Source organism: Macrotis lagotis, chromosome 1 (genome assembly GCF_037893015.1).
Source record: "Macrotis lagotis isolate mMagLag1 chromosome 1, bilby.v1.9.chrom.fasta, whole genome shotgun sequence".
In the NCBI taxonomy this organism is placed as follows: Eukaryota; Metazoa; Chordata; class Mammalia; order Peramelemorphia; family Peramelidae; genus Macrotis; species Macrotis lagotis.
The window spans coordinates 575,847,630-575,859,640 of NC_133658.1; the positions used below are offsets into that span (position 1 = coordinate 575,847,630).

General features: G+C 36.1%; 1 protein-coding gene and 1 long non-coding RNA gene across 6 annotated transcripts in view; one reads left to right on the forward strand and one right to left on the reverse strand.

The window, feature by feature from the left end:
* The window catches only part of LOC141507199 (uncharacterized), a 41,554-nt gene extending 31,032 nt beyond the window's left edge, over positions 1 to 10,522 (forward strand). Inside the window, exon 3 of the long non-coding RNA XR_012474098.1 lies at positions 10,463 to 10,522. This is a non-coding gene — a long non-coding RNA (uncharacterized LOC141507199). The remainder of the gene's footprint in view (positions 1 to 10,462) is intronic.
* ILDR1 (immunoglobulin like domain containing receptor 1) overlaps positions 1 to 12,011 on the reverse strand; it is a 70,515-nt gene that overhangs the window by 33,882 nt on the left and 24,622 nt on the right. For all 5 annotated transcript variants that reach the window (XM_074214641.1, XM_074214639.1, XM_074214638.1 and 2 more), the window contains exon 2: positions 6,517 to 6,687. In XM_074214641.1, the coding sequence (XP_074070742.1) occupies positions 6,517 to 6,687 (171 nt within the window). The remainder of the gene's footprint in view (positions 1 to 6,516; positions 6,688 to 12,011) is intronic.

Here is a 12,011-nt window from a genome sequence, read left to right on the forward strand (position 1 = left end):
GACTGGATATGGGCTTGGGTGCTCCTGGCTCCAGGGCTGGTGCTCTGTCCACTGTACCACTTGGCCATACCTACAATTATTACTATTATTTTTTTAATTTTAATTTTTTTCTCTCCCCTTTATTTTATCGCTCAAGCGAGTCTATATTTTTTGGGGGGGAGGGGGCATTTTGTTTACTCTTAAACAAGAATATTTTATTAATGTATAAAAAACATTATTTGTACAAAATGAGAATAAATATTAAATAAAAAAAGAAATAAGGACCTTTTAAATGACATAAAGGAATACCCTGGTCCTACAGTGAGACATATTGAGTCAAGCGATAGAGGAATTTACAATAAAGGAGGGAAGTTTGGGGCAGAAGTAGCATGATGGATGGAAAGCGCATTAGATTTGGAATCAATCAGAGGACTCAGATTCAAACCTACTGTTATTAGTTACCATTTGTATAACTCTGGGAAGGTCACTTTCTCAAACCTCAGTTTCTCTCTCTGTAAAATGAGGAAGGGAAGGTTGGACTAGATTATCTTTAAGATCCCTTCCAGCTCAAATTTTATAATATCAATACTACCAAGTTCAGCTGCTGGAGAGGGTAGATACAACTGAGACTCAGTCTTTTTCCAAAATCCTCAGTCAGTCCAAAAGACTTCCCTCAGGTTTGGTCCAGCTAGTTCCAGCAAACTTTCCACAATACTACTCAGGCAGCATCATAAAGAAAGCAAAACTTGTGAATTTTCAATTGAATTCTAATCTGATGTCAAAATAAGGGAGATGTTCAAATATGGAAAGTAACCATAGCATATAGAAGTTCCCAGGAAAGGGCAGTTTGGCAGTGGGTCCAGAAGCAGCCTGCTTTGGGCAAACATTATGTGTCTGAGAGAGCCTCTAATCAGAGAGGGTGAGAGAGCCATCACAGTAGCTAACTGTAGAAACTCCCTACTTTTTGAGGCAAATAGTGCCATTTCAAGTAGTTCTAATTGCTAGGAAGTTTTTTGTTCCTTAGAGCAGGACTCTTTCCTTTTGAAACTACCAATAACTATTTTGTTCAAGGGAAATAAATAGTAACTTATTCCACAACACAGCTTTACAGTATTTGAAGACAGATCTCTTTGGCAATCTGATAAAGACCCCTTCTCAGAATTTCTGTCAGTCAATAAACATTTATTTAATGCCCAGTAGGTGCCAGACACTGGGATAAGCTCTGGGGCTACAAAAAGAGTCAGAAGATAGTCCCTGCCTTCAAAGAGCTTGCAATCTAACAGGGGAGACAACAAACCAAAAACAAAAAACCCCAACAAACTATATTTAGGATAAATAAGAAATAATTTACAGAGACACTGGAATTAAGGAAGGTTTCCTGTAGAAGGTAAGATTTTTAACTGGGACCTAAAGGAAGCCAAGGAGGTCAGCATCAGAGAGGAGGAAGGAGAACATTTCATACATGGGGGAAAGTCAAGGAAAATGCTCAGAGTTGAGAGATGGAGCATCTTGTTTGTGGAACAGACACAAGGTCAGTGTCACTGGAATGAAGAATACATTTTAGGAGTAGTTATACAAAGACTGGAAAGGTGGGCAGAGGTTGGGGAGGGATAGAGTTGGATTCTGGAATTTGAATGCCAAACAGAGCAATTTCTATTTGATTCTGAAGACAATAGGAAGCCACTGGAGTTGACTAGTAGGGTGGACTTGCAATTTAGGAAAATCAGTTTGACTGAATGCAAGATGGATTAGTATGGGACCAGCCTTCAGGCAGGCAGACTGACCAGCAGGCTATTGAAATAGTCCAGTTGTGAGGTGATGAGGGGCTATACCAGGGTGGCAGGAGAGATCGATTTAAGAATCATCAGCATAGACATGGTAATGAAATTCATGGGTGCTGAGGACATCACCCAAGTGAAATAGTACAAAGGGAGAAGAGAGCTCAGGGCAGAACCTTAAGGGGCAATATACAGTTAAGCAGGTATGATTTGGAAGAGAATCCACCACTGAACAGATATACACACACACACATAAATATAAAACACTTTTTTATACAAATAAACTCAGATCTAAATAACTGAAGTCATATTTTTTTGTACATGGGTAGGTAAAGCCAATACAATTTTACCTAATTAATCTATTTATTCAATGTCATCCCAATTAAATTACTAAAAAATATTTTACTGAGGTAGAAAAATAATAACAAAGTTCATTTGGAAGAAAAAAAGGTCAGGAACTTCAAAGAAACCAGGGGGAAAAGATGTAAAGAAAGTGGATTCAACCCTATCAGCCTCAAACTATAAGATAAGAGCAAAGATAATTTTGATTATTTTAAATTAAATTTCTTTTGAGTGTAAATAAAGCCTAAGTAGCCAAGAATAGAAGGACTGCAGAAATTTGGAGAAAAGGTTTTCATAGGAAAGATAGTATGTGATTGGATTGGAATATTACTAAGGTATAGGATATAGTGAGCTGGTTGATTTAGACAAACTTTGAAAGACTTGGATTTATGAAGGAAGAGGTTATCTTCCCACAGAGAAACAGATCACAAATAAAGCATATATATATACACACACACACACACACACACACACACACACACGTATGTGTGTGTATGCTTATAGATATCTACGTAAGTGTTCCTATATCTATGCTTAATTATAGTCTTCTTTAAAGAGGGAGGGGAAAAATAAAGTAAAAAGTGCACAACAGAGAACAAAAGAAAGCCAACAAGAAAGCAAAGAAAAGCTGGGAAGCTTTGAAAGCAATGTGTAGTATTTATTATATAGAATTTCTTGAAATGTAAATTTATTGTTTTATATTGAATCCTCTCTGATTTGCTGTGTACATGCAATTTCCCCCCTCATTTTTCAATTTAAATTAAAAAAAATTTACACAAGAAGAAGAAGATGATGATGATGATGATGATACACCAAAAGAGCCAGAAAAGGAGCAAGCAGATATGTAGAGGAGAATTTGGAGAGAATGGTGTCTGGAAAACCTAGAGAGAAGAGAGTTTGAAGGAGGAAATAGTGAGCAACTTTCAAATACTACAGGAAGAATAAGGAAAATCTAAATATATTCCTATCCTCTCTCCTTCTCAGGAAGCAATCCCTAGTAGCAATGATCATAAAAACAGACAGCAAAGGTAATCACTGGACAGACTTGGTATATGCAATGTCTCTCCACTTTGCATCTGTGGCTCTGCTTGGTTTCAACTCCATAGAACACGATGACCCTGCCTTGGGTACTTTCTGGTATCCTGTTCCCTTCCACTCCCCTCCTCTGTCTTTTTATAGGTGTTGCTTCCCACTTTGTATTGTAAGCTCCTTGAGAACAAGAGTTGTTTTTCTTATTGTATCTCAGGTGCTCAGCATAGTGCCTGGGACATAGATAATAAATGTTTATTGTATTGGATTAATTGGAATGTTCCAAGTCTCCCACATCTGCACTGAAGGGAAGGAAGTCAATTTTTTCCTCTATTATGGCCAAACTTCATTATAATTATAATTCAGTTTTGTTTTGCTTTTTTTTTCTTTTCCATTAACATTGTTGTAGTCATTACCCATATTGTTTACCTGGTTCTGCTTATTTCAGGTCACTTTAGTACAGGCAATCTTCCTTGGACTTTATAAAATCTTGATATTCATCATTTCTTAAAGTGATTTAATACTTAATTAAATTAATGTAATGTACAATTGGTTAAGCTGTTCCCCAGCTGAGAGGCATCTATACACATAATAGAAGGAGTTAATAAATGGACATGGAAATGAGGTAGGTATTTCCATCATTTGGAAAATAGTTGAACAAATTTGTGATATGTAAATTTAATTGAATATTGTCATGCCATAAGAAGCAATGATTATAAAGAATACAGAGAAGCACAGAAAGATTTGTATGAGTTGATACAAAGTGAAATGGGCAAACAAGGAAAGCAACATACACAATAACCACAAAAAAAAATGAATTGTAATTGCAATAATCAGGCTTAATGCCCCAAGGAGAGATGAGAAAATGTACATTTTACAGTACAGAATGAGGTGTTGTATGAAGGAAAGAAAAGACTCTTAAGTCATGAGTAAAGTTTAAATCCCACTTCAAACATTTACTTACACCTTCTAGGCCCTCAGTTTCCTGAACTGAACAGCCTCTGAAGTCTTTCCTAGTTCTTGGACTATGAGTTTTCTTTGTAAAGGTCAGAGAGTATGGGTATGGAGCAATGTATTTATTGTTAGACTCAGCTGGTACATGGGTTAGTTTTTCTGAACTGCCTTCTTCCTCCCCTCATTCTTCCTCATACTTTATAACAAAGGTTATCTTTTAGGGGTAAAGAGAAAGGATAAATTTGGAAAAAAGGTGATGAAAAGCAAAAGATAGCAATAAAATTTTTAAAAATAAAACATGGCACCCAGGATTGAACACAGTAGTCTAGTGTAGTCTCACCAGAGTGCAACAGGGCTATTACTTCTTTTCTTCTGCCTTTCTTAATATAACTTAAGATTTTTTATTTTAATTTACAGCTGTTCTTTTTGTAGAGGCAAAGAATTGGAAATTAAGGGGATGCCCATCAATTGGGGAATAACTAAGCAAACTGTGATATATGTTTATATGGAATACTATCATGCGATAAGAAATCACAAGGATGACTTTGTGGGCAGCTAGGTGGCTCAGTGGCTAGAGCACCGGCCCTGGAGTCAGGAGTACTTGAGCTCAAATCTGACCTCGGACCCTTAATAATTACCTAGCTATGTGGCCTTGGGCAAGCCACTTAACTCCATTGCCTTGCAAAAACTAAAAAAAAAGAAATCTGAGACGTCTGATATACACCAATGCAAAGTGAAGTGAGCAGAGGATATTGCATACAGTAACGCAATATTGTAAGATGATCAATTGTAAAAGACTTGGTTACTCTGATCAAGAAAATGATTTATGACAATAACTAAGGATCTATGATGAAAAATGTTATCCATTTCCAGAGAGAGAGAGAGAGAAAACTGAGTGTATCTTGAAGTATACTTTTTAAACTTTTAAAAAAGTTTTCTGTGGGTTTTTGTATGTTTCCTTTTGCAACACAGTTAAAGATGGAAATGTTTTGCATCATTTTACTTGTATAACTGATATCAAATTGCTTATCTTCTTAAAGGGCAGAGGAATTGCAGGAGGGAGGCAGAGAATTTGGAACTCAAAATTTTAAAAAGTAAATGTTACAAAATTTTAACATGTAATTGGGAAATATTTAATAAAATAAATATTCTTAAAAGATTAGAAAAGATTCTATTTTGTAAAAATTACCAACACACTACAAACTTCTTGAGCATTAAAGCAACTAAAACCATTAAGAACCAAACCAAGAACTGTTATCTAGTCATACTTCCCATTTTGTATATATGAAGTTAATTTTTTTGCCCTAATGTAAGACATTAATTAATGGTAAGACATCACTATTAAATTTCAGTTTGTTAGATTTGCCAAATATTCTAGCCTGTTAAAATTTGAAACCTGAACTTCATTTAATGGGTTTGTTATCCCTCTCAAATGTGATGAGCATGCCAACTAGAGCTTTATCCAAGTTCTCAGGTCCAAAAAGAGATTCCTTAGCATACTCTACTACTGACAATGACTTATTAACTACCCATCAAGTCTTGTCTTTCCATCACTTCTAAATTAGTCAATTCTACTTTCTTCTTGTTTATCTCTACCTTGTCCACTAGAATAACAAAAGATTCAATCAAATCATTTTTTAAAAGTATACACACACACACACACACACACATGCACACACACACACACTATAATTTCCATGATCTAGCAGCCTAGTAATTGTCAAAAGGGTAAGTGAAATTAGTAAAACTTTGTACTTAATGAAGAAATTCTGGTTTCTTGTGATCACTGCTTCTTTGTCTAGAGTTGTGAAGTTTTCAATTTTTTTCTCATTATTTTATGATAGTCATCATGTGAATTGTTCTTTGGCTCTGTGCCCCTTTATATAAGCCTTCACAAGTTCCTCTCAATTATTCATATTCATTGTTTCTTATGATTTTCCATTATGTTCATATACCAAAATTTATTCAGCCATTTTCCAATAGATGGCTCCCTAAACTACTTCCAGTTCTTGCTACTAGGAAAAGGACTATTATAAGTATTTTGGCGTTCATGGGACTTTTCTCTTTGACCAATTTAACAGAAAAGTGGAAGTGAAGATGGTTGCTCTGGATAGAAGCTGGATTAGGTCCTCCAGGGTTCCTCTCTTCCAACTCTATAACCAAAGGCCTGAAAGCAAGTACTTTTGAGTTCATATTTATTAAAACTGTACTTCATAGTTGAGGTGACAGAAAAAGTTTGGCTATGTCATAAACTCTGCCCTCATGAAACTTCTAATCTAGTAAAATATAACAAACCCTCTTACTTAAGGGAAAGGAAATCAAATATATCTGGGTACAGATCCTCCTATGCAGTTAATTTCCAAGTTTCTTTACTCACAGAGGAAGAAGGCTTATGAGTAGTATGGAGAGGGAAGGAACTGAGGATAATACTCACATGCAGAGTAGTAATCTAGAATTGGGTCCTTGCAGAAGGACTTGAAGCGCCAGGTGACCACCACATCCTGCAGCTGGGCAGATGTGGTATAGTCACACTTAAGGACGATGGAGGCAAACAGTGTGACATATCGCTCAGTATCCTGTACTGTCACCAGCAAAGAGAGGCATCCTAAAGTCAAGAATACATGAGGGAAAAAAGTGAGGTGAGAACAAGACAGCCCCAAAGGAGTTTGAGATAACTTTCCAAAAAATAACAACACATTTAAAGATTGATTGACTAACCATACAGAAGTCCCTACTTTTAGCAAGGTTCCATTGAATTTAGAGTCAGAGGATTTGAATTTGAATTGTCATTGAATCAATTTTTTTTTTGGTGGGGATAGTGGGGTTTAGTGACTTGCCCAAGGTTATACAAGCTAAGTATTAAATATATGAAATCAGATTTGAAGTCAGCTCCTCCTGATTCCAGGGCCAGTGATCTTTCTGCTGCAATCCCTAGCTACCCCTGAATTTGAATCCTAGCTTGGATTTAGACTTAAGACCTGCAAGACCCTTAGCAAGTCACTTAATAATGTCCTTGAGACTTAGTTTCCTTGCCTTTAAAATGAGGAAACTGAATTAAATTATTTCCAAGACACCTTCAAGTTCTAAATCTAAGATTATCTGTGATCCCAAGTATTTACCAAGCTATTTGGGGAGCACTATTACTAGGCATCATGGTAGAAATACAAAAAGAACAAAGGATGTTTCTAATATGAAGAGTTTAAAAAATCTAGTTTAAGCTAAGTGGCATAGTGAAAGGACTACTGAGTTCAAATCTAGCCACAGGCCCTAGCTGTATGACTTTAAGTAAGTCATTTAACCTCTGTTTGCCTCAGTTTTGACATTTGTAAAATAAGAAAGCACTTAACTTTCAGGGTTCTAAGGTAAAAATGAGGTAATAGGCAGCTGGGGGTACAGTGGGTGATGGGCCTGAAGTCCATGGGGTTTTCTTGGCAAGTAATTTGCCATTTCCTTCTCCAATATATTAAAGCAAACAGAGGTTAAGTGACTTGCGGGAGGGGGGGGTCACACAAGCTAATTAGTGAGATTAGATTTGAACTCAGATCTTCCTGACTCCAGACCCAGAACTCTATCCATTGAGCTACCTAGTTGCTCCTAACACATCAAATAAAAGCTTATTCTTTTCCCTTTCTCCCTATTTTTATTATTGTTATCATCATCATCATCATCATCATCATCATCATCATTGTTGATGATGATGATAGTGGTGGTAGTGTTAGTAGTAGTAGTAGTAGTAGTAGTAGTAGTAGTAGTAGTAGTAGCAGTAAGTAGTAGTAGTTGTAGTAGTAGAAGAGTTTGAATATGTGAAAGGCCTTTGTAGCTTTGCCCAGGCTATCTTCCATGACTAGAAAAAATGTTCTACCTCCTTATTGCTTCTTCTTGGAATCCTATTTCAAGATCGAGATCAAATGTCAGCTCTTTCAAGAGACCTTTTCTGATTCTTCCAAATTGTTAAATACCTACCTCCCTCCAAACATGACTGATTTTTCTTTTGTATACTGAATATTTACTGATCCAAGAAAGTTATAGCCACCTACATTAGAATTAAATTTCACTTTTGAATTTTGTATCTCCAGGATCTAGGACAGTTTCTTGTACTCATTGATTTATTAACAGAAATATGCTATTAAGGCAACTTGTAGTCAGAAGACTTGAGCTTGGCTCTTCACTCACTTATTGCCTGAGAATACAAATACAAAAGTGAAATTCGATTCTATTGTTGGACTCCTCAGCTAGCTGAGGTAACTCACTAGGTAACTCACTTAACCCTGTTAGTCTTAGTTTCTTCATCTGTAAAATGAGTTGGAAAAGGAAATGGCAAACTGCCTCACTATCTTTGCCAAGAAAATCCTAAATGGTGTCACAGAGTTAGAAATGATTAAAAAACAATTAACACACAGTGGACTAAAGTCCAAATCCTGCATCTGGTACATTCTGTAGTCAAAAATTGAACTGAAAATCATGCAGTATAAATTATATTTAATAGTATTGAGGAAACAGAATAAAAGAACAATCAGAGCAAAGCAACAATCAGAAATGATATCATGGAACAAAGCTTTTAATAGGGGTTTTTAAAGAGATGAAAGACTTAGAAGGATAGAAAATGGGAAAAAGCTTCTCAGAATAAGGTGAATAACAAAGGGGATGTACAGATGAGAAAGATGTGCACGTGATGGAAATTTGTCAATGATATGTAAGGGAACTGCAAGCAGGTTGACTTGCTAGGACTCCAAGTTAGGACACCCAAGCCACAATTCAACCATTGACTTATAGTGGTCTTGGTCAAAAGACCTGTACTTTTTGCTTGTGATTCCCACATCATGCAATGCCTATTACCTCTTCCTAGGGACATTAGGGAGATCCCTGGGTAGAGATTCCTGTGACAGAGGGGAGATTCTTAAGCTGTTGAAACAACTTTGTAAAAATATTAGATGGGGGGGAGAAGTTCAGAAAAAGATGCAAATCAACTGAGTCACTCTATTAAGAGAAGGACACTTGCCTTGGACTTGGAGGACTAAAGTTCAAAGCCTGATTCTGGAACTTAATAATTTATAAACTTGATCAAAACCTTTAATCTTGCTCTCTTTTTGCAAGATAATGGGGTTATGTGACGTCCAAGGTCACACAACTATGAAATATCAAATGTTTCAGGATGGATTTGAACTCCAGTCTTCCTGACTCTAAATCTGGAATTCTATCCACTATGCTACCAAGCTACTTCTCTCTTAATCTCTCTTGGCTTCAGTTTCCTCCTCTTTAAAATTGTTGATGTTGGACTAGATGACCTCTGAGGGCTGTTTCAACTTTAAATTGATAATGGCAAGTTCAATTTAAAATGGGCTTTTAAAGTTATCTTGTTTAAAAAATATTTGGAGTGAAAATGTTATATTTGCATTACAAATTGGACACAAAAGTAGTTGAATCAGGATTCAGAAATCTGCTGTGTTTGGACTAGTTATCCCTGTTTTTATTTTTTCAGATGTGCTTAATTTTATGGAGTAACAAAAGATTTTGTTTGTGTAATGCATGATTAAGACAATAAAGTATTTTTTTCTAGTCTTCCACAATACTTTTCTGATCAGTTTGCGAGTTTTGATGAGTTTTGTAAGGTTTCTGTTTAACAAACTATGAATCAGCAAATTTTTAAGATTGTAGCACATAGCAAAAGTTCAGATGTTGAAAAATAATGTATATAAAATGCATTTAATAAATATTAAATGGTGTAAAAAAATAAAATGTGCTTTTAAAAAAAAGAGCTGTGAAATAGAAGTTGACAGTTTCATATGCACTCTTCTCCTTTTTATGCCAAAATGTTCATGCTTGTTTAGGAATGTTTGGTACATGGTAAAAAAGGAAAATTCAATTAAATAAAAAAGAAATAATTGGTGAAGACAGAGTTGGTTTAGAAGAGAGTTAAGTCATATGATCATAGATTTTGAGCTGGAAGGGATTCTAAATTCCTCATTTTACAAATGAGGAAACTGAGGCAGAGAGGCTAAATGACTTACTCAAGATTGAATGAATATTAATGCTTAAGTTGGAATTTAAACTCAGCTTTTCCTGACCCCCCAGTCGAGTGCCCTTTCTATTATACCATAATGCCTCTCTTAGATAGGAGTATCTTGAATGTCAAATTAAAGTATTTAATGGGAGGAACCATCAATGTTTTGACCAAGTTTTTGCATGGGCAGAGGTCAACATTACTGATGACTACATGAAGGATGGTTTGGAAGTAGGAACACTTTTCAGTTTCATCGAACTGCCTATATTTACTTCTATGCTATAATGGGTGACTATGGGTCAAAGAGGGAAAAGGAATATATTGAGAAAAACTGAAGGTGGTTAAAAAAACAAAGATGTCAATCTTTTTTTTTTTTAAGCAGGAGGAACTGGAGGCTGGGGAATCAGCTGGAAGCTATAGCAACAGAACAGCAAAAAAGGTAATAAAGTTCATTTCTGAGAGAAAAAAACAAGAGATCATTTAAAAGAAACTTCCTATTTTAAAGTTAAATTTCTGACAAAAAACATTCCTGTGGTTTTCCTTTATATTGACCTATAACAGGTTCTAAGATCATCAGCCAAGCTATGTACGTTTGACTGGGGCTGTGGAGATGTTGAAAGGTCAGGAAGGGAAATGACTCAGTCTAAGTACCAGATCCAACGTGGGACAAAATTCCAAATTTCTCAAGTGAATCTAGTACCATAAGCTTCCCATTTACTCTTTTCAGAGGCCCAAAGTTTTCACCTACTTCTACCTATCAAAAAAAATGAAATATTCATTTGTCCTAAAAAAGTATTACCAGTCCAAAGTCAGACTGCCCTGCCCCTATCCTAATCTCCAGGGTATTTGAGTCATAATTAGAAATAAAACTTTGGTGAAGTGAGTTGAATGCTATGGTAAAGTGGATAGACTCATCTTCCTGAGGTCAAATCTGGTCTCAGACTTACTAGTTGTGTGATCCTGGGCAAGTCATTTAACCCTGTTTGCTTTAGCCTCTTCTGAAAATGAGCTAGAAAAGGAAATGGCAAACTGCTTCAGAGAAGGAAGGAAGAAGGAAGGAAGGGAGAGAGGGAAGGAAAGAAGGAAGGGAAGGAAGAAAGAGAAAGAAAGAAAGACTAAAAACATAAAATCTAGTATGTGAATGATTTTGTGTTAGATTTTTAGAGAAAATTGCAAAATAGGTCAAATAAATCTTTGGTGCGTTCTTCTCCCCCCACCTTCTGCAACTTCTCTTATCATTCAGCTATACCTTCTTCCCTCTTCATGGGTTCCAAAAAAGCCTCTGCTTTCATGACTTGAGCATGGTGCTTTGATGACATTTTGGGGAAGTCTTGAAACCTCTGACATTTCAATGATCAGACTTCTTTTAAAAAGGGAACCCCTAGGGGACAGCTAGGTGGCACAGTGGATAGAGCACTGACCCTGGAGTCAGGAGTACCTGAGTTCAAATCTGGCCTCAGACACTTAATAATTACCTAGCCGTGTGGCCTTGGGCAAGCCACTTCACTTAACTACATTGCCTTGCAAAAATTTTTTTAAAAAAGCCTCTAGTTGTATGAAATGTTCTTGGCAAACAATTACAGCAAATTATTTGTGAAGTATCTACTATATGCAATGCACATATGACCTAGGGATAGAAGGCTGGACTGGGAGTCAAGAAGACAAAGGTGGTAGGATGGTATTGCTGTAAATTCACTGGATTTAAAGTCTCAAATACCCAAGTTCAAATCCTGGTGGTCACTGTGTAACCTCAGACAAGTCAGTTCCCCTCTCTGGACTCAGTTTATCCATATTCTTATAAAAAGTATTCTGTTATTAATTTCTTACTGGAATCTCATGCTCCAAATGGGGGATTAAATAATGCCAAATATTTAAAAACTGAATTTATCTGAGTTTTTTTTTTTAGGGTTTTGCAAGGCAAACAGGGT